Raw genomic sequence first — 24,417 nt, forward strand, 5'->3', positions numbered from 1 at the left:
TGCCTTCTAGAACCCTCTTTCTGAGATGTCCTCATGGCTAAAATCCCTTTGAGTTTTTATACAAAAGTAACAATTTTAATAAAGCATACCCAGAACTTCCTATTAAAACAGCAGTGCTGGCCAGCAGTACTCCCAATCTCCCTACATTTTTCACAGGACTTAGAATACTTTAATATTATAAAATTTAGCTATTTGTTATGTTTATTATTTATCTATCTTCCCCTGCTAGTTAGACTGTAAGTTCCTTAAGGGCAAAGATAACTTGTCTGCTTTGATGGCTGATGTATCCCAAACGTCTACAATAGTACCTGGTACAAAGGAGACATTCAATAAATCTGTCAGGAGTGAGTAAAATATTTCTTTTTTGTTAGTTTTGAAAATATTTCTTGAATACCAACTATATAGTAAATGCAGTCTAATTATATATTGAAGAATAAAAAAGGATAAAAAAGTTAAGAGTTCCTATCTCAATCTTCTATTACCACTGAATTTCCAAGTTTGTTAGTATAGAAACCATGACGAATTCTTTTTTGCTCATGCACTCTGAAGGAGTATACTGTAAATATTCATTAGGAATAGGTAGTGAAAATATTAAATCATAAATTAGCTTATACTCAAAAATATTAGCTGAAATTAAGCTACACAGTGTCTCTAAAGTTGCAGTCTTTTTAAGATGATTAAATTTATTTAAAATAACCTCGTGTTACTGCCTTGTCATTGAGAAAATGTTATTCTTTGAAATGGCTCTAGCAATGATCTAAAGGTCAAAATCCCTCCTAAGGTACCATATCTCACATATTAAACCAGACATCAAAATAACTGAAATATTTCTTTTTAAGTGAAAATATTTTTTCTTGGTACAAAAAAAAAAAAGCCTTTTTTTCTATATATATTTTTTAGTCCTTTCTATATATTCTATTTCAGTAAGTGGTTTATTTTACAATTTTTTTTTTAGTTATATTTTCATGGAAATTTCTTTGTAATAATTTTTGGCCCAATTACTGGTACTTGTTACTGACCTAAAGCAATGGAAAGAAGGACTACTTCCTTAAAAATGAGGAGCACATCACAAAAGAAATAAATGCATAAACTGCTGCTTTTAGTTTGAGATTCTTTAGAATTTACTTACTAATAAGTATGAGCAGTCAATAGAAACTGCTTTCAATAGCAATTTAATGCTCCCATTTAGAAAGGATATTTTTAAATAATATGAAGAATACTACAAAGTGGATTATTTCAACAGGGATTTACTTTGTTAACATACATCAGAGCTTAAAACAAAACTAAACAAAACAACCGGAAAAATCTGTCAATTCATCAATTTGACATTTGAATTAAAAATTAATAATCATTGCTTTCTTTACTTAAAATGCTGAGCCTTAAGTCTAGTACTGATCACTCAAATACATGAGTGATAGTTTTCTCTAAATATGTAAATTTTATATTATTTTTACATTGCACTATAAACCTATATTCAATTCAAACTCTCAAAAAGAAACATCAATTAAATCAACAAAGATGTTAATATTTACCCATTGGGACTCAATCATAAATCAGCAATTAATAAATTTGCAAATAGTCCATTTGATTAATGATTACCAAATATCTGCCATTATTATTAAGCATAATACACTTTCGTATGGCCTAGGAGTTGGAAGAAACTTCAAACTAGACTGGAAAAAAAGGACTTTCAACCTATGCCTTCTCTGACCACTACCAGAACTAGCTATAAAATGAATCTTTATATAAAAAGCTGTCTTATCCACATAATTGTTAGACTGAAATCATGCATTCAGTGCTGTCACACGCTATGATTCTATACACGATCCTGAAATCTCAGAGAGCAGTAAGCCTATCTTGTGTAACCAGAAACAAATGGAATAGAACTATTGGGTGTTTAAACTTCTGTTACCCTCCGTTTCATTCCCATCTCTGATCACTAGTTTTGGCTTTACCACACTGTAATGAACGCATCACGGTTTAAGTCCTTCCAGAGGAAAACAGACTATTTTAAAAAGCCAAGAAACATCCTTGAACTTGTCAAAGACTTTCACCTATCTACTCCACTGAATACTGCAGTATTTGTAACAGATGTGGTACTGTGTTCTTCTGGGTTCACGTGGGATGTGCCTTGCTGCATGCTGGAATGTAAGAAAGGCTTTGGAGAGAACGGAGAAACCTACAGAGTGCAAAGTCACTGTAAAGGCTTGTGGTTATTTAGCTCAGCTGACTACGTACCTTGCCCAGTAATTCTCCCAATGTGACATCTTCGTGATTGAGAACCCATTTCTTATCCTAGGGCAAAGAAAAAGAACAACCTTTTTAGCCCAAGCAAGAGTGCATTTCCTGTAAGATGCACTTGAGGCTGTAGCCAAGAGAACTAAGGGGTATTTCATTCAGACCATTAAATCAACAGCATACTAACCAGTTGTAACTTCAGGAGGTTATGAAACAAATTTAAGAAATGTTACTAAACAATTGGACTTTAAAATCTACATTACTAACTTCTATCAGAAATCTCAGCTTTCAAAATGACAGTATCCTTGTAACCAAAACAGAACATGCCCTTTCCCTCCCATCATAAAGCTTAGGCTATACTTAAATTTGTCATTTCATAACAGTTGTGTCATAAGTACTTGAGAGAATATTCGTGTACAATGCAAAATGTCCAATTCCCACTTGATCATCTAAGATTACATTACTAACAGCTAATTTTTCCACATGTAAACGGGCCAGAGTTTTAGCTGTCTATGACACTCTTTACATGTAGGTCCTTATCTTTCCCAAGTATTTTCTTATACTATATATAAAGCAACAAGTATCAATTATAATATCGCTAGGGTACACAAGATTAGTAATGCAAACATGCCATTATAAAAGAGCATCCTATTATCTGCTCTCAAGAACTAATTACTACATAGGGAATATTTTATCATATAAAAATCTCATCTAGAAAAAAAATCAGCTAGGAAACAACACAATACTGTAAGGTTAAAAAGGCACATATAGGGATCCCTGGGTGGCGCAGTGGTTTAGTGCCTGCCTTTGGCCCAGGACGCGATCCTGGAGACCCGGGATTGAATCCCACGTCGGGCTCCCGGTGCATGGAGCCTGCTTCTCCCTCTGCCTATGTCTCTGCCTCTCTCTCTCTCTCTCTCTCTGTGTGACTATCATAAATAAATAAAAATTTTTTTTAAAAAAGGCACATATATGTGTGTGTGTGTGTGTGTGTATATATATATACATTTTTTTTTTTTTTTTTAAGAAAAAGGAACAAATAATGAAGCAAAAAAGGAGAGAAAGGAAGAAATGAAAGGAAAGAGGGCTGGAAAAACAGGAGCCTGGGGGAATAAAGAGAAGAAAAAGAAAAAGTGTAGTCAGGCAATTAGTTATTATTCAGCAATAAATAGGAATTTATCCCAAATACATGAAACAGAGGTTTTTGCACATTTCGCCAAGCTAGCTAAAGCCAAATATACTTTAAATACATGCAGGCATAATGAGTCCATTTACATAAACTGTTACAAATGGACAACGTATCTATAATGATATAAATCAGATCAGTGGTTGCCTAAGGCAAGGGTTAAGGAAGATGGACTGCCAAGAAGGAATTTGGGGGGTTTATGGAAAGATTCAATTTACTGATATTTTATTGAACTATATACATTTAAACCTGTGAATTTGGTTGCATGTAAACTATTTCCATAAAGCTGATTTTTCTAAATGAAAAATGTAAAAAAGAAATATTACAAAAATGCTACTTTTCATTTCAGTAGCACTTTTGGGTTTAATTTCCACTCCACATACACTAATAAAAGTATACTATTAAAAAAAAATGAAGTCTGACAGGCAGAAGAGTTATTAAAGTTACAAAACTGATTTGTTGAGAACTTTTTCCACCTCAAACAGTGGTAACATAAGAAGATCACATCAACTTTTTCCCTGCAAACCACTGAAAAACACTAGATAAAATTTAAGAACAAAAGCAAGAAAATCCCAAATTTTTGTTCAAGAGCTACTGAAATAAGAATAGCTGCGATGCTAAATCAAGGTTAAAGGAAGGCCAAAAGTCAAGTTAGGTAGAGAAGAGTTAAATTTATGTTACGAAAGGGATGTCTGGATGGAACTGGAGGGTATTATGCTGAGTGAAATAAGTCAATTGGAGAAGGACCAACATTATATGGTCTCATTCATTTGGGGAATATAAAAAATAGTGAAAGGGAATAAAAGGGAAAAGAGAGAAAACGAGTGAAAATATCAGAGAGGAAGACAGACATGAGAGACTCCTAACTCTGGGGAAACAAACAAGGGGTGGTAGAATGGGAGGTGGGGTGACTGGGTGACAGGCACTGAGGGGGGCACTTGATGGGATGAGCACTGGGTGATATGCTAGATGTTGGCAAATTGAACTCTGATAAAAATAAATAAATAAATAAATAAATAAATAAATAAATAAATAAATACATACATACATAAATAATTCTAAGAAAAAAAAGAAAAGCTTGAAATGGCCTTAAAAAAAAAAAAGAAAAAAAAGAAAGGGATGTCTGGATGGCTTAGTGGTTGAGCAGCTGCTTTCGGCTCAGAGAATGATCCTGGGGTCCTAGGATCAGGTTCCCCATCAGGCTCCCCGCAGGGAGCCTGCTTCTCCCTCTGCCTGTGTCTCTGCCTCTCTCTCTCTCTCTCTCTCTCTCATGAATAAATAAATAAAATCTTAAAAAAAAAGAAGAAGAAGACCCAAAAGTCAAGACCTTTTGGGCTACCTTTAGATTATGTTGATTTTGAAAGTAGCAGGCAATAGGTAAAACAACAACAATAAACAACCACACACACACTAAATGAAGCTCTTTACCAAAATGATAATGAAATAAAAACAAAAATGATGAGTAAATATAATAGACTTTACTTCTCTTGCGTTCTTTAAAATATGCTTGACAAACAGAAAGTATAAAATTTTCTGATGAATTTTTCGACTTAGATGCAATACATATGAAAAGTACAACAAGGAGGGAAAGCTATAGAGACCCACACTGTAATAACGTTTCTGCATTCTACTTGAAGTGTTAGGGTATTGATTTTTTGTATATTGTGAAAAGTTAAATGTTTTTGATAGTTTCTAGAGCAAGTACGAAAAAACAAAAACAAAAAAACAACGAAAGAATAAAACTACAAAGCAACATAATCAAAAATACAAGAGAAAAAAATGTAATGGCATAGTAAAAAAGTGTTCAAATAAGTCAAAAGAAGATAAGAGAGGGGAAAAGGAAAACAAAAAACAGAATAAAATATACAATGGTAGTCCTAAGTCCAAATGTATCAATAAGTACATTAAATGTAAATTGTCAAAATACACAATCTAAACGACAAATTTTTAAAAAGAATCCTAAAAAGCAACTGTATGCTGAAGAAACTCAGTAAGTATATTTAACTGTTTATACTAGTGTAATATAAACTTGAAAGTTTATTCAGTAGATTCATTATAGCTTACAACTTCAAACTTCATCCATTCTAGCCCCAGAATGGCAAAAATTAACTGACTTGAGATTCATCGTTTTCTTTTCCTTTCCCGAAAGGGACTACCATATAAATGGTGAAAAGAATAGTGAAAACTAGAAATACACACCTGAGACACTGTTCAAAGCTAGTCTGCTACTACCATAGCAATAAGACAACAGAATGTAAATACCCTCTTCTGGAAGAAAGCAGGACTTCTGAAGAGAGCAGAGCAGTCAAGAGGTCTGGTCTAGCTCATAGTGTATACAAATGAGCTCACTCTACTCAGAGAGACTACTAGGAAAGATTTTTTCCAGGACTCACTTGTGGCATAGTTGTATTACAATAAGAAGACAAAACAGTCTGGAATATACCATGCTATGCCAACTTACTAAAAGAAAGCCAAAATGTTGAAATAGCATGCTGGATAAAGAGTGGAAGCTCAGAGCCTGGCCCCAAACATATCCTATTGTATATATACATATGCTCAGTTATACTAGAAATTCTAAGATAAGTGAACACAAAGCTAAATTAAACATGGTCTTTATTCTTAAGGACTTTAATATAAGCATATTGAAAGTCGAATCTGAAAGAAACGTGTGAATAGTATGTAGTTTGAACACTGAGGTATATGTGGTCCATATAAAGAACATGGTTAAAAGAGGCAGACAACACATGGAAAAGTTTCCCAGGTTTCTCAAAATAACTTTCCCTTAATTTTCTACAAGTTACTGGAGGGTATTATGCTGAGTGAAGTAAGTCATCGGAGAAGGACAAACATTATATGTTCTCATTCATTTGGGGAATATAAATAATAGTGAAAGGGAATATAAGGGAAGGGAGAAGAAATGTGTGGGAAATATCAGAAAGGGAGACAGAACGTAAAGACTGCTAACTCTGGGAAACGAACTAGGGGTGGTAGAAGGGGAGGAGGGTGGGGGATGGGAGTGAATGGGTGATGGGCACTGGGGGTTATTCTGTCTGTTGGTAAATTGAACACCAATAAAAAATAAATTAAAAAAAATAAATAATAAAAATTTTTTCTATAAAAAAATTTCTACAAGTTACTAAATAAAGAAAACCATAAAGCTCTTGCTCTAGGTGGTCAGAAGTCATACACAGTGTTTGGGGGGAAGAAAACTCTATGCTATTCTACAGGATTCTTCAAAGGGGAAAAAAAAGGTTAAGTTAATGCTGTTTTGGGTAGAAAAATGAGACACAGTAGGGTATATATAACTGTACATGAATGAAGCAGAGAGGCTGTGCAGAAATATCCATGTTTCTATTATCTACTAGTTGATAATTGCCATCATCTACCAACACCTGCCTTCTCTCCAGACTCCTCTCAAACTAAAGGATTTGTTTTTCTAGTTCACTCCCAACAAATTTTCTCCTAGTCTACCATGCTGTCTTTGCAATGGGTCCCAAGTCACTATTATTATTATTTTTTTTTAAAGAAGGAGAAAGAAAGAAAAAGGCGGTGAGGAGGGAAGGAGAACCTTAAGCAGGCTCCACATCCAGCATATAGCCTGACACAGAGCTTGATCTCACAACTCTGAGACCATGAGCTGAGCTGAAATCCAGAGTCCGACACTTACCGACTGTGCCATCCCTCCATCCCAAGCCACCACTTCTATGGGACTATATTGGAAAGGAAAAGATGCAAGGCTGGGGAGGAACATAGTCCTGGAATTTGAAGACAGAACTCCTAAAGCATATGTGTATATTCCATTAGACCCTTTTAAATGGTGGTTAAGATCTATACGTTCCATACATTACCAATAATCACTGCTAGCATTGCTTCTCGAAGAAAGCACATTTCAAAAAAATGAAATAAACTTTTAGAGTATACTATTCAAAATGTTACTTAAAATATCACATGAGAAATCTAGCAGATGATAAAGACTTGGGAAAAAGAAGCCGTATTTTGCTAGAGAAATCACAAAAAGCTTCACAAAGAGGTAGAATTTGAGATAACCTTGACCATGAATGTAATTCTAATACACTAAAATGAGAAAAATACATGCAGCAAAAGCATAGAAAGAAGGGAGAATCTTCTAAAGAGTAAATACAACATCATGATAAAAGAAAAGAAATCTTAAAGGAGAAGAGTGTTGGATGGAAAACTAGAAGTACACTTTCTGACCAAACCATGGTGTTTTAAATGACAAGCCATCGGGCAGCCCGGGTGGCTCAGCGCTTTAGCGCCGCCTTCAGCCCAGGGCGTGATCCTGGAGACCCCAGATCGAGTCCCACGTCAGGCTCCCTGCATGGAGCCTGCTTCTCCCTCTGCCTGTGTCCCTGCCTCTCTCTATCTCTGTCTCTGTGTCTCTCATGAATAAATAAAATAAAATAAAATGACAAGCCATCTAGTATTCACTTAATTTCATAACCAGGAGTCCCTAAATTTTTATTATTCAACCCATTAAATTTTTCTTTAAATGCGAGCATTTGCTCCACTATACTGATACATAATATATATTATATAGCCTCCTCAAAACAAGAAATTAAAATGAAACGGCTACTAGACAAATTGGTGTAAATACAATCCTTCCTGCTCCTTTCCACTAAGTATAACTATAAACCATGGAGATAAGGTGAGGGACAGTGAAAGAACTTTGAAAGGTGGTGAGGGAATTGAATTGCTTTGGACCCAGGAATGGGGGAACAACATAACAGGGTGTCTTAAGTCTCATCTACACAACAGAAGGAGGCTCGATTCTCTACCTCACAGTAGAAGGCAGTCCAGGGAAACCCATCTCTCCTGGATCAAATGGTAGTCCTCCCCAATACCAGGTAAACTCAGCACCAAAAGCAGGTGGATGGACAAGAGTAAGTTGTCAGAAGAAACGCTCTCTTTTGCTCTGGACCAGAAACTCCCCTGCCTTGTGAAAGAATACTGGGGGGCCCCAGAAGCACTAGTAAGATGAGCCTGTACACAAGCAGCTAAACCTGGAAAGTCTCTTTGTTCCTATGAAAGTGGTATATGTTCTACCCCCCACCAAGAAATACCAAGGGAGCTGGGCTGTACTCTCAAGGAAAATACCACCACAAACAGTAGCCTGGCCTGTGAAGCCTCTTTGTCCCTACAGACCTAAGACTTCTATCTCCTGTCCAGACACAGGCAGCTGAGGACCCTGACAGAGAGAACACCACAAGCACCCAGCCTAGACAGTGCACCGTATTCCCTGCAGGCAGGGAAATAATGACAAGCAAAGAACCAAAGAACTCATGTGCCTGATACTCCCTTCTCCTACAGTGAAACATCTGGCAGCCCAACCTACAGAAATTCTTTCCATCCCAACACAGCACTAAAGGAGCAAGTGGGAAATAAACCAGCAAACAAAACACCACAAAGACTCTGAAAATTAAACCATCATTGAAGCCACAGTCCACCTGCATGTTAAACCCAAACGATGTGAGTGTGAGTCCTGCAAAAATAAAAGATTTACGTAGGACCCAGAGTCTCCCAACAAAATAGATGAAATGTTCAGGTTACAATAAAAAACCATTGATCACACCGGTATATAAGAAAATTACAGCCTGAATGAGAAAAAGCAGTCAACTAACACCAACATGTAAACAGATCAGATGTAATTTTGATAAGGATTTAAAAGCAGCCATCACCAATCATAAATTCTTTTGAAACAAATGGAAACACAGATTATCTCAACAATAGAAAGATAAGTTATAAAAGAGAAAGAAATGGAAATTATAACATTAAAAAGTAACAAAAATAAACTCACTGAGTGGGCTCAACGGTAAAGTGAAAAAAAACAGAATACAATCCCTGAACTTCAGGGCAGATCAAGAGAATTTACTCAATTTAAACAAAGAGACATTGGGTTGGAAAAAATTAACAGAGCCACGGGGACAATTAGAAAAGATCGAACATTTGTGTCATCAGAATTCCAAAAGAAGTGGAGAAACATGGGATTAAAAAACGAATCCAAGAAATAAAGTCTGAAAACTCCCCAAATTTGGTAAAAGATATAAACCTACAAATTCAAGAAGCGGACAGAAACTTACTTACAATAAACCCAAAGAAATTCAAGCTAAGACATATATCATGATTAAACTTTTGAAATGTAAAGTCTTGAAAGCAACTAGAAAGGTGAGGCATTACCGACAGAACACCGATTGGAACGGGAGACATTTCTCCTCTGAAACTATGAGGTTCAGGAGAACGTGGCACAGGAGTTTTCAAGTGTTGAAAAAACCCAAACTGAATGGCCGCTGAGTGAGGTAAACTATCTTTTAAGTAGGAAAAGAATAAACAGACATTCTCAGATGAAGCAATACTCAAAGGATTCAGTCAACAATAAACCGGAAGTGAGTGGTAGCCGGTCCTTCCTGCAGCTCAGTGAGTTTCTCTGGATATCCCAGGTGCTCCAGTGGGGCAGACCGCAGTCAGGAGGTTCATCAGGACAGGAGAGACAAAACACAAATGGTCTGTAGGACAATTCTATCATGCTGGACTTTCGCAGCTCCTGATTAGGAAAGGGTTCACACAGCAGGACAGTTTCACTGGATTCCTGATTACCGCCAAAGGCATGGGGATGACCCTTAGCTAAACTACTGGAATGTTCCAAAGTTACTGAGTAATGTCAGTCCACAGGCCTGGCGAAGCAGGCCAAGATGAACACGTTGTCGGCACGTCTGAGGCAAACACAAGGAGCCATGCTGTGCTCCTGGGGCTTGGTCTGGGGTCCTCCCCTTGGCTGCTCATGTGGCAGCGTGTGATCAGCTACCTTTAAAAACCCTGGACTCCAAGACCCAGAGAGGATCTCCTGAGCAATGACTTATCACAAATGTCTCTGCAGCCTGCAGGTGGAAAGGAAGACATGAACGCGCAAATGCCACATAACTGAGGCAAGTCAGCCTGTGTCTGATCTCGCCGTTGCTGTTCCTCTTGTCCTTGTGTATGTCCTTCACTGGGATAAACCTGAGCCTTGAGTAGAACTTTAGGTTAAGTTGCAGGAATCTCTCAGGGCATCCGAGAACTACCATGTGGTGGTGGGACACTCTGAGGCTCTGAGCAAGGAGTTCCTGAGGTAGCAGATGACAGAAACTGTGCTTGAATCTGCATTTTTCTGATTCCAAAGGCTGTGTCTTTTCTAACCAATAACATGGCCTCCCACTGCCTCCCAAATTGGAATAACTTAAAACAATGCCTATGACTCAAGTGCAGAGAACGACTATCATGCAATTAATAGTTTTAACTAACTGAAGCAAAGTGGGTCCTACATTCTATTTCAAGTTTCAAGTTCTAGTCCTAAAAGGATTTGACTGGTGGTTACAGGGCTTTCAGCAAACAAGTGCTATGTAAATCAATTCCGGATTGCTCTTCACTCACTGGTTTTACTAGATTATAATCTAATTTAAAGCTTTACATTTCGCACATTCACAATTTTGGCATCAAAAACATATTACAATAAAACTTTCAAGTTGTAATTAAGTGAAATGGCTTTAAGTAAATAGCTGGCCAAATTATGAATCAATTTTGTATAATCATTATATAATTTACAGTCTAAAAAAGGAGCTCACACTTCAGTCTCCAGACCACTAATTTCCACTAGATAATATATGACAAAGCTTCCATCCATTTTCCTATAATGACTCTGTACCAGTTGTTCTATGAGATTTAAAGAAACAATGAAAAAGCAATCAATGAAATTAAGCCATTATTATAGTATTTCCCACTTTCATGAAAACACTGTTCTTATAAATCCTCCATCTTCACACATGAATAGGTGTAATAGTAGGCATGAACTATAAAAATAACCAGAAATGAAACCTAATTACAGCTTTAAAATGTTAAAACCTAAATCGCAGAATTACTTTGGCCTCACAAAAGTAGCTATTTAAAACGAAGTGAACAAAGTACCAAATAAGCCATTTCTCCTTTGTTCACCTGCTGAAGACAACTACCCACAGTTGGCCTGGGCTGCAGGGGACTAATGGCACTTCTTGGTGGACTGCCACAGGGTGCAGGTGGTCCTTATTTATTATGCAAACCAAGCCCTGCCAAATCCCTCCAGGATGGCTGTGTGTTTCTTTCTAAAGGTATCCTTTTAAAGGGCTTTATGGAGATAGAGGGACATGCTTAAAGTCAGATCTCCAACAGGTAAATCAGAGTAATTAGTGATGTAAGTGAATGCTTCACTTTGATTCCTGCCTAGTTCTATAAGAAGAAAGCTCCCCTAAAGAAAATACTTCTACTACTGCAGAAGGATCTCAATCTAGCCCTATAGCTCTTGCCCATATTCAAAATTCAAATGAAGAGAGTTCTTTTGAGGAAAGAGTGAATTCTATTTTAATGCAACATTTTCACTCTTCAGGTTGTTTTGATAATTCTGCCTTAAACAAATGCAAAACAACTCACTAATATTACAACCTATTTCCTAGCATGAGCTAATGTAAGGTAGGTCTAGCTTGTGAATTTAGTTATCAGAAATAGCGGAAATATAAAGTTTTATCCACAGCATGGTCAAAAGGATGGAAGGAATCATCCAACGTCATAGTATTTTTTTTTTTAAGGCACACATTTAAATACATGCTTTGAAATTTTTTTCACTCTGAAGATTAACACCTAAAGTAGATGGATGGGCTTTCTGAACATACTGACATTTCAGAGCTTTTATTTTGAAGCCACAGCACAACATCTTAGAATTAACAAAATGCCACAATACGGGACATAAAATGATTGTCAGAGTCTATAATTTTTCTACTATTCATACTGAGACATAATTGGTATCTCTACTTTTCTTTTGTACACAAGTTTTCAGTTTGCTTCATTACCTGCTTAGCCTGCTAAGCACATTTGTTCCACTTTAAATCTCAGCCATTGCTTATTTTTAGAGTCCAAGGATTACTCAGAATGTGTTCAGCTTTGTCAGTGAAGTTATCAGGGTTACATCAGAGTGAAAATCCTTATTGACAAGTATGCACAGTAGTCTGAATGTATGGAATCCATTTAAGAAGTAATTGAATATTTCTTTAAATGCTCTGTAAATTAATCATCCAAAAGCTGTTTCCCCTAAAATGATTTTTATTTGGGAAAGACTTATCACCTTAGAAGATATTTCATTACAGGTGCAAGTTACATGATATAGTTTTTTTTTTTTATGTGTATCGTATACTTTTATCCTTTCTAGAGAGACTTTTATTTCTTTTTAAAATTCATGTCTATTGAATTTCTCTACTTATATAATTATCTACCAGTATACTATTATGGGGGAAAGGCTGTACAACTCTGTACATATACTAATTTCCTAATTCATTTTTATTCATCTTGACTTTAGAAGGTGTCATTTTTCTTGACTAAAACGCTCAGAGCCAACAGTTACACCCTCCCAAAGGAAGGAGTGCAGGTGCCCTAAGTGAAAAAATGCTGATACAGACCCTTTCCAAGTTCTGGAAACTGAGTAACTGAAAATAATCAACCAGAAACATAGGCAGATTCAACTTAGTCTATCAAATCCTTGTAAGAAGTAACTTACGATTCATCTCTAAACACTATCATTTATAATTCCTTAAGATTAAGGCAAAGTACAGATTCTGCTCTCAGGAATTTATTACCCAGTGAGAATAGAAGAAGGGAAACTAGAGAGTATCTTTATTTTTAGAGAGCAAAAAAGACGAGACTTCTAGCCTTTTTTTTTTTTTAGTTTAGCATCTATCCTTGCTCTTCCCTACTTACACTTTGGCCATTAAGTAGATAAAGTCTCTGTCAGACTCATTAACAAAAAAAAAAAAAAAAGGATTCAAAGAAATGAAGGAGGACAAATAACAACCAACACCACATAAATACAAAGAATTGTAATAGTATGCATGATTATATGCCAGAAAATTAGACAACCTCGAAGAAACATAAATTCCTAGAAACATACTAGGAATTTCCTGTACCAGGAAGAAATACAAAATTTGAATAAAACTGTCATTAATAAGGACATTGAATCGATAATCAAAAAAACTCTCCTAACCAACAAAAGTCTAGGACCACATGGCATCGGAAATGATTCTATCAAGCATTTAAAAAAGGGGTTAATATCGATTCTTCTCAGACTACTCCAAAAAATAGAAGAGGAGGGAAACCTTCCAAATTCCTTTGACAGGAAGATGAGGTCTGTATCAGGTGGATTTGGCTTTCTTCCCAGTGGCTAAGCGGAAAGGAAGAGACATGTCTTTGAGTTGAAGCAAGTCAGGGGCTTGCTCCTATGGACCTCTCTCCACCCTACATGTGTGGTGGCGACCTCCTAAGAAAGAGGTATACAGGAAATGACAATTGTCTTTCCTCAAGGTATACACTGGATGGTCCTTTGGTAGGGGAGTGGATTTATCTCTGGAACCTGACACTGGCAAAAAGCTACTGAGTGGCACTGAATCTTCCTCAGTATCTCCGATGGCTAAGGAAACAGAAAGATCCTTGGCAACGTGGCATGGCGTGAGCCTTCTGTGCTACCTAATGGTTAAGAGGGATGCTATGGAGTCAAGCTGCTTGGCCTTTAAATATAGCTGTGCAATTTTCACCAACTTTGCCTCTTTGAGCCTCAGTTTCCTTATCTGCAAAATTAAGATAAAAATAGTTGTTGCCATATATGGCGGTTCCAATTATTAAGTGAAATCTTTATAAGGTGCTCAGCAAAGTACCTAATATACAATAAGTGCTTACTGAACATCAAGCATCCTTCTTACTCATTAACCCTCAAACCTTTGGCAGGAGAAGAGTCCATCATCTCTCACAGCAATCTACCCCAAGCACCTTGCCTTTCCTTTTTAGGAAATAGGATCCTGCTCGAATGATTCCTTTCTCCCAAATTTCAACAAGTATTTATTGAATATCTATTCAGGCACTGTGATAGACATTGGCTGAAGAAGGTGAAAGGAGCAAAGCTCCTTGAGCATAGGAAAAAATTTTTTAAAAAGTTTGAAAATCACACACAAAAAAAGACACACAACACAAATACTGAGACAGAGAATAAAAGTGTAGGTAACCACTTAGATAGCTGACATTTAGGCAAAGACTGACACCAGGTGAAGACACCAGAAGAGATTATACCAGATAGAAGTGAGAGCTGGAACAAAGGCTCCAAGATGTGGGAAGAGGGTAGTATGTTCAAGAAACAGGGTCCATTTTTAACCCTTGAGTTCCAGACTTGGCTAATGATTACCTACTGATGTCTTTATTTGAATGTCTAACAGTATCTTAAAGTAATCATTTTCATAATAGAACACTCTACTCCTATATCTCCACCCAGAAATACGTTCCTCTCAGAGAATTCTCCATTTCAGTAACTACTATTCATCCAGTTTCTCAAACCAAAAATCTTGAGAGTCATTCTTAAGTCTTTTCTTTGCCTCATTCCCCATATACAATCCATCAGGAAACGTTGGATTTACTTTCAACAGATAACGACACATCTATTTTCTGTTCATCTCTGCTCACACTACTCAAAACCAAGCAAACATTATTTCTCCCCTGGACCACTATAAAAGTCTTAACTTGATTTCTTTATTCTATCTCCCCCTCACGTATACTCTGAGTGCATGAGGAGAGTTTTAAGTGATTTTTAATGCGATTAAGAACCTGTCATTCCTCTTGTTAAAATCCTCCAATAGTGTCTCATTGGTCTTAGATTAAATGCAAACTCTTTTCAACAGCATACTGAGGCATGATCTTGTTCCTACAGATCTGTATTCTCATTCCATTCTCTCCTTCAAGGGTCTCTTTTTGTTCTTTATACAGACTGAGCCTTTGGTTATCGTTGATTTTGAACCTCTGTACATTTGTACTACAAAGTCACTTTACCTGGAACTTACTTCTGTAAGTTCTTTCATAGGTGACCCATTTTTATGCTCCAGGTCTTTGACTCAAATTTTACCTCCTCAGAGAAACTTTACTTGACCATCCTATCCAAAACGGACTTCCAAAGGTAGTACTCTATTTATACATTAGATTACTAAGATTTGTGGGGCCTATTATCACATATCTAAACATGCAGAATGATTTATCAAGTTCAACTGGATAAATCTGTATTTGATAAACTTGATAAAGTTGTATTTGTACTTGGACAAAGATAACTCCCTAACAACCTGGAACGTCAAATATTCACTTCTGCAGGGATCTGCACTAGAACATGACAGCACAATGAGAGTCTGCTCCAGGCCTCATGCTCCTAGCCTGCCCTTTTCTCTTCCCATTCATGATCCCATAACATTCAAGGAGCCTCTCATGTATATGCCTACATGAACTCCATCCTCTACATCCAAGCTGCATCTGTAGAGCCTGTGAACAACCACTCATTAGACACTCTTAGGTAGTCCACCCTGAGAAAATAGACCTGAGTCAGAGGTCTGGGCTGGCCATGGAGGCAGACTGAGGGTTGCAGGGACAAGGAACCTCAAGTCTCAGAGACTCTGAAGGGAATGTTCAAACTACACGTGGACATATATGCCAGGGTCTACAAACACCTCAACTACAGGCAGAGTGCAACTGGTGAAGTGCCAGATAAGGTCACAGTGGGAGCTGTGTGAACTCCTTTGGGTCTAAAGACATCACCACTTCACCATTTCACTTAATTTTCTATGATTATCTCAACGTTTTTTTTTTTTTTCCTTTTCTGTATCTCCTCCCTCTAAAAGATAAGCTGCACACTCATAGGGGCTTTGCCTATCCTGCAATGTCTGATACACACATGGTAGGTATTTAATAAACACCTAATGAGTCCTACTTCTTACAGTGACATAACATGAAAATACAACCAGTCTACTTTATCACATGGGATATACATTTGTTTATCCAAAAGTTTTAGTGGTTTCATAAAATAGTAAGATAAATACTGAGAATCTTTCACTTTGAACTAAAGGCTAGTAGTTAAGAATTAGGCAATAAGAAAACTTAGGTTTAGAAGAAAATATTCTAGTAGATTCTATATTTAGCATATTGAAAATCTGCTTCTAGCAAATCAGAACTTAGCAAATGTTAGACTACTAAAAATGAAAGCCAATTCCATTTGTCAGTTGGAATTTTATTTACTTGATAATTATGTATATAAACTACTGTATTATGTATTTTGTATCAAATTGCATCTCCTAGGACAAACTTTATCTGACTATGAATTTCTAGATTTCAAGATTAAGAGATCCAGTAGGATTCCACAGCACAGAATCCGATATCACAGTCCCTGACATCACTCCTAGTCAGGTCCAAGAAAACCTAAAAGACATACACTTAGTCAAAATTTAAATTTTACAATGCTCTTACATATCTGCTAAAAATCTGAGTCATTGGTCTCTGAATCTGATCATGCAGTGAAATTCTGGCATGTGTAATAAGACATGTGTTACACAGTGACATTGAAATTATTCTTATTATGTGACGCAAACACACTTAGAATGACTTGCCTTTAAAAAAGAATAAAAGTCAAATGGTTCCTTAACTCCCAGTTACAGGTATCCCAATAACATGCTGGTCTTTATACTTTGAAGGTAATAAAACCTTCAATTTCATTTATAGTATCAAATCAAAGAGGATCTTCTTAACATATTTTAATACCAAACCATGGGTTTCTAAGGAAGGAAGGAAATACCAAAACTCTTGAGCCAATTATAGTGCACCACAATACTCAACTATTCAGATAATCAAAAGGAATTAGTTCCAGTAAAAAGGCTTCTTGTTTGGCAAAGTGGCTGAAAACCAACTCTGAGATATCTTTATATACTCTATGAAAGCCAGAATCCTATTTCTACTTTGAAACTTCTGGTGGCACAAACACAAATAAAGCAGAACAAGAGAACAAATTCTGACCCCCAAATCCACAAAGGTATAACTGAATAAAACAATATTTCTCATAGGTCAAGTTCTCTATCCTGGAATGATTTTCAGCAAGCCCACTTTAATAACCCAAAATCTCCTCCAAGTCATGAAAGAAATTATAATATTTATAAAACTTATTTTTTCTCCCCTTAGTCCTCAAATTAGTCATTTGATAGATTATTTCTCTATTTTTAAAAAAGGTTTTATTTATTCATTCATGAGAGACACACGGAGTGAGAGAGAGGAAGAGACACAAGCAGAGGGAGAAGCAGGCTCCCCAGAGGGAGCCCAATGTGGGACTCAATCCTGGGATGCCAGGATCAGGACCTGAGCCAAAGGCAGACATTCAACCACTGAGCCACTGAGGTGCCCTGATGATTTCCTTGTTATATAACAAATACTGAAGAATGTTGGCTCATTTCTCTTTTAAGCTGGTCTTTATATATAGATTTATATATAGATTTATATATATATAGATATATATATATATAGATTTATATATATAGATTTTTATATAGATTTATATATAGGAATTTTGAACTTATTTCTACAACTGAGACCAGAAACACTATCAAATTTATGCTTTATTATATATGGCTATAAAGTAGTATTATTTAAGCACGGTTTCAAAGTAATCTTATTTCACCAAACAACTTTGGAAATCCTTTTTAAAAACTGCCTTCAGGGGATCCCTGGGTGGCGCAGCGGTTTGGCGCCTGCCTTTGGCCCAGGGCGCGATCCTGGAGACCCAGGATCGAATCCCACATCGGGCTCCCAGTGCATGGAGCCTGCTTCTCCCTCTGCCTGTGTCTCTGTCTCTCTGTCTCTCTGTCTCTCTCTCTCTCTGTGACTATCATAAATAAATAGAAGTTAAAAAAAATAAAAATTAAAAAAAAAAATAAAAACTGCCTTCAGAAATTAAGAACATTTGCAAGATCAGATATTCACACAGGGTCAATCACTAACAGCCAGAACTGGTAGATGTGCTAGTCAACCTTGGCCAAAAAAAACTGGACTGCAAAGGAATAAGATCCATTTTGTCACTTGATAAGTTACCCTTTTCAGAAGGCAATTCCAAAGGAAGCTAATTCTAAAAGAATTAGAAGAATTAGCCTGGGTGGCTTCGTGGTTTAGCGTCTGCCTTCGGCCCAGGGTGTAATTCTGGAATCCTAGGATGGAGTCCCTTGTCGGGCTCCCTGCGTGGAGCAAGCTTCTCCCTCTGCCTGTGCTGTCTGCCTCTCTCTGTCTCTCTAATGAATAAATAAATAAAATCTTAAAAAAAAATTTAAAAATTTAATTTCTAGGAAGATGCCACACTGTTAAATTTTTCCCCCTAAAATGATCTTTAATTAATTGAAGTAAGGTTGACATACAGATTAAAGGTTACCTTAGTTTCAGGTGTGCAACATATCTCCAAGATAATCCTGACAATAAGCTTGTATCATTATCATCAGTATTGAGATTGGTCTTAATACTCTACAGAAGTATGCTTATGACTTACTTCTTCTCTGGGATTCCAGAAGAAATGAATGGCATCCATCAGACCTCCTTGTAAAGTTATAAGAGTATTTTTCAAAAGTTAGCCTGCATCATCTGGAGCACTTTGTAAAACAAGATTGATGGCTCCCACCATCTCTGATTTAGTAGGTCTGGCAGTGGGCCCAAGAATTTGCATTTCTAAAAAGTTCCCAGGTGATGTTGATGCTGCCACTCTACAATCCCCTTATGACATTACTAACTCATAATAGTTTGGCCTTTACTTAGGTCTTCCCTGGTAACTTTCTCCAATTTGTATAATATTTTAGCAGGATATAACTGGTCTTCCAGATTGTTCATTAAAAATAAACCTGTAATTTCAGGATGTATGAGGGCAAGGCTAGATGGAGAAAAGGAAATAGGCACATAAAAGAGCTTTTCTATGAAATTAATGAGCCACAGAATGAAAAGTCCCCAAATCAACTGGCATACATTGTCTGAAGCTTATCTGTTAATCCAATAGCAAAACCTAAATGCAAAGGAACACTTTTTGAAGCTACAGAAGATGGAATTCAAGACTCTTAATACATACTAATTTGTGTGGTTTCTGCTTCTATCCTTTAAATTATTTTAATAGTTTGGTGTTGTATTAGCGATGATCTGCATGAATTAGCTCTGACAATTCGTCTTTTGAGTTAAGACGAGAGGCTTGTCAAAGTCATGTGGTTAATAGCTGTATTACTCAAACTAGCAATCAAGCTTTCAAATATTCTGGTTTTGCATTTTTGCCAATTATTTGTCCAGTCAAAGGCTAGGAAAAGATACTTATTCAGAAAACAACATAGGGAAAATGCAAGTCTACAGCTTGAGTCCTTTCTAAAAGTTATTTTCTTTAAAGAACACACTGAATCCTTAAAAATGGGAATTATAACCATGACATTTTAAAAGATTATACTGTGCCAGACACTGTAATGTTTCCATGCATATGATTCATATGATTTTATATATGTAAGTTTCCATTTTAGTCTACTACGTAATTTTAAGTCCAGTTTACAGATTTAAAAAAAAACTCTGAAATTTAGATTGATAAAGTAATTTACCCATTCTATACATCTTTACCATAGGAGATCAAGAATTTCATAGTAAAGCCTGTGTTCTTCACTACCCTTTAAAAGGGGTATAAAATTCTCGTTTATTTGAAGTCCTCTACATGTACTACCCCCAATGATATTATTTTAAATCTATATTAAAGCCATATTAAATTGATTGTTTCATCAGTTCCAAATATTTATATGATGAATATGAAAACAAATCTCTTTTTAAATGGGCAAGATAAAGTAAAACTAGTAACTTTAATGATCATTATTCTTTCCAGTCAGTATAGAAAATTCCTGTGGATAACCTGACTTCTTAGATTTGACATGTAAAGCACAAGCAACAAAATCAAAAATCAACAAGTGGGACTACACCAAACTTAAACGTTTCTGTACATACACACAAAGACAACCTATGAAATAGGAGAAAACATTTGCAAACCATGTAACAGACAAGGGGTTAATATCTAAACATATAAAGAAATCCTACAGCTCAATGACAAAACAAAACAATTTTTTAAGTGGGCAGAGGAACTAAATAGACATTTTTTCTGAAAAGACATCCATATGGCTGAAAATCCATGACATAGTGCAACATCCCTAATTATCAGAGAAATGCAAATCAAAACCGTAATGAGTTATTACCTCACAGTGGTTAACTTACACTGCAATATATAACTATACTGCAATATATAAATATATCAAAGCAATGCACTGTATACCTTAATTTGCACCATGTTATACATCTATTATATTTTAGTAAAAAAAAATTCCATCCATATGATGCAAAAATTCTCTTTTCTTACGATATTTCAAAGAGTTCAAAAATAACAGAATATGCGTTAATGTATAATACTTATGAGCATAAAAATCTTATGTCCCTTCCGTGTTATCTTAACAATCATGAATTGAAGACATAGCCAACGTTTTGCTTCGAACAATCCAAAACAATTCAAATAAGAAATACAGGGGAAAAAAACAGCATGATTATTACAATGTATATTAGTCCACTCAGGCTGCCATAACAAAATACCAGGGCATAGATGGTTTATGTAGATAAACAACAAATTTATCTTCTCATAGTTCTGGAGGCTGGAAAGTCCAAGATCAAGATACCAGCCACTTGGGTTCCTGGTGGGAGCTCTCTTCCTGGCTTGCAGAAAGCAGCCCTGTGTCCTCACACAGCCTTTTCTAGACGCATGTATGTGGAGATTGAACTGTCTCTCCCTGTCTCCTCTTTTAAGATTCCCATCCTGTTGGGTTAGGATCCTACTTTTAGGACCTCAGTTAAACTTAAGTAGCTCAGAGACACATTCTGAGTTAGGGTTTCAACATATGAAATGGGAAGTCAGATAGGGAAACAAAGTCAGACACATGGTGTAAGTCTAGAATAAGCTTAAGGAAAATATATACAGTTCTCAAATAAAGGATAGTTTTAGGTTCTAAACACTGACTATATAGACACTTTACACTTTGAGTATTGTTTCTCAATAACAGCTTTTTGTTTCAAAAGATATGATCTAAAAGTAAGGCGTCTGATTTATATTCATGATTACTCTTTTATCAAAGATCAACAAAAAGTTGGTCTGACAAAAATCAGACACACCAAACACGTTTACAGGCATATGGACCGAAGTTTCTTTGGTTAAAGTGAAAACAGTGTCCCACATACTCCGCTTGCAACTTCACCTTTCCTTTTAGCACTGGTTCATTTTGTAGTTATTCCTTCTCAGCCCAAGTCTAAACAGAATGGTTGTTACACAATGAAATTTTTAATTAGCAAAAAGTTTAGCTACTTGGAAGCTGTTCCTCCAGCAGCTTAGTATCAGTCTACAGAATTGAAATGGATTAATTAAGTGGTCCAAAATTAACAATCTATTATGCACTCTCCTATCCAAGCAGCTCTGGTGTGCAAAGAGCTTGTGAAACAAATATAGATAGGGATATGCAGAAACATGTAATTGTATTCTCTGGCCTTTTCAAAAGGTGGACAACCCAGGCCTTAGAGGAAAAGGTTGCCTAGAACAGGGCTTTCTCAGCTTACTGTGTCTTAATTCTTTGTCCATGTACAGTGATCCTTCAACTAAATGTGACTCACTTCCAAGAGGAGTGAAGGAACTGCAAATACTCCTCTCCTGAATTCAGGGGCCCTTGAAGACACCAAAGGTAAGTCACAGACATAACAGTAGATAGTAAAAAAGTGGCTCGATTTACAGTAAGAAAACCACATTTCTGCTCAAAAATGTAGTTTTGTTCATGATCCTACTTCAATTTGAATTACCATGTTACAATATCAAATGCTTCTCCCAGTTGTCTGTTAAAATGCTTGCATTATTCACCTATCACCTTGTATCATAATTATCTGTTTACTTGTCAGGCTCCCTGATCAGACTGGTAGCTCTTTGAGGGCAGAGACTACGTCTCTGTCATCATTGTAGCTTCGGAGTTTGTCAAGAAGCTGTCACATAATGGGCATTCAATTAATATTGCATAGATGATGGAAGGAATAGGATTTTTTTTAAAAGTCAAGAATTTGCCGCCCCATAACCATCTTAACCTTTTTAAATTTATCCGAACATCAATTTTAAAAGAAAAACTTATTTGATGCCAAGAACTGATATTTCAAGTTTTACTACAAAGGAAACTGAGATAGCAGTTGTTAAAAGCCTTGAACAGCAAATCTTATAAATGAAAATGATGATGATACCACTGTGATGACTGCAAAGGGTCTAGCAGATGTTGTTTTGATAAAAATGCTGTATTGCTGTGTTAGAAGGAGCTTATGAAATCATATATACACAAGAGTCAAGATCCATGTAACTGTCAAAAACAAGAGCAACTTTTTCCTATAACTAGATTGAGATGGATATTACTTCTGGAGACACAAATACCATACTTTCACATTAAGAGCTACAGAGACATTTAAAACAAAATGATCTTTAAAAAAAACAACATTAAGAGCAGCCCGGGTGATTCAGCGGTTTAGCGCTGCCTTTTGCCCAGGGTGTGATCCTGGAGTCCCAGGATCGAGTTCGGTGTCAGGCTCCCTGCATGGAGCCTGCTCCTCCCTCTGCCAGTGTCTGCCTCTCGCTCTCGCTCTCTCTCTGTGTCTCTCATGAATAAATAAATAAAATCTTAAAAATATATATATTAAAAAGATATTAAAAATTACTTTAAAAACAAAGGCAACACTAAAATCAGAAAATGCATTTAAGACTCCATCATCACCAATTCCAACAGATAATTCCACTTCCCACTTTCAGCTATGTGAATCATCAGTGAGTTAAGTATGCAGTCTTTTCCTTTAGAAAAGGTGGGGGGGGGGGAGCAACACTTCATAATTTAAATTGTATTTGGCATTTATTACCATGTATATCTCTATCCATTCAATGTCCTATCAAGACAAAAGTATCTCTTTGAACAAACCTCTCCAGGATCAAGTCCTACCTGTACTACTGATATGGCACCATCACATTAACACAACAAAGGTGCAACCTTTGGAAAGACTTTCTGGCAATCACATTACCTAAAGAAAAGCCATTGTTTTAAAAATAAAACCTCTTACTTTGAAACAAATGAATCAAAAAGCAGACGATGGGACTTTAAGTACCTCTTAAAACAAACTCAATCAGTAGGGTTTCAGGTCTAGCCTTAAAGTAAGCAAATGAAATTTTAATTGCCACAGCTCAAACCTGCCAATCAACAAGAGACAATGTTGTTACCCCTGCTAAGAAAAGCCAATAAGCAATTCCCCAATTCTCCACAAGCATTCTCTCTACATTTAATCACGAACCCAGCTGAGTTTTATTGATCTCTGGATCCATTATTTTTGGTGTTATCATTATCTTTACTAATTTGTTAGGCATTTTTAGCAAGCCTACATTACTGTAGGATTTCTACATTCAAGAAGCTCACAATCACAGGCATTTTCACAATAAATACAATAATGTCTTACATTAGCATTATGAACTAAATGCCAAAAACAGAAGAGAATGATAAACTTCTTTCCTATTTTTGCATATGCATATTCTCTTTATAAATGAATTTTATTGTGCTAAAAAATGTTCAAAACTCAAAATTACAAAAATAATAGCCAAGTAAAGAGAACAATAGAAACCTGAATAATGGCTTCACCAGAAGAAGAGCAGGCTGACATTTAAGATTTATAGTCAGCACAACTAGTGAGCTACTAGGTATGGGAGAGAAGGGACACTACTCCAGAAATCTAGTTTGCATAACTGAGCAGATGATAGTTCCATGGCTCATGGATCAAGAAATAAATCATGAAAAGCCATCATGGTGTGGTTCTCTTCTATTTTATTTTGGGACACCCGATCCAGGTGGTGATCCTCGGAGACAATCACCATGGGATGAAAGCTTATAGAACTGGTAGGAGAATGGCAGCCTAACACACATCATGAGGGATAGAAAAGGAGAATCTAAGAAAAGACTGAAAGTAGGTTTTCAAAAGGTAAGAATGGTGGTAGATTGTGAAATGTGACTTTCCTCTTCCTCCCGTCCAACACGGAGTCTCTT

At 36.3% G+C, this 24,417-nt stretch overlaps 1 protein-coding gene across 18 annotated transcripts in view; it reads right to left on the reverse strand.

Moving 5' to 3' along the window:
- The window catches only part of FER (FER tyrosine kinase), a 432,700-nt gene that overhangs the window by 160,226 nt on the left and 248,057 nt on the right, over positions 1–24,417 (reverse strand). For 17 of the 18 annotated variants that reach the window (XM_072788238.1, XM_072788233.1, XM_072788277.1 and 14 more), the window contains one exon: positions 2,239–2,295. The exons of the other annotated variant lie outside the window; for it this stretch is intronic. In XM_072788238.1, the coding sequence (XP_072644339.1) occupies positions 2,239–2,295 (57 nt within the window). The remainder of the gene's footprint in view (positions 1–2,238; positions 2,296–24,417) is intronic. 18 annotated transcript variants of the gene reach the window in all.

Source organism: Canis lupus, chromosome 2, assembly GCF_048164855.1.
Source record: "Canis lupus baileyi chromosome 2, mCanLup2.hap1, whole genome shotgun sequence".
NCBI classification, from domain to species: domain Eukaryota; kingdom Metazoa; phylum Chordata; class Mammalia; order Carnivora; family Canidae; genus Canis; species Canis lupus.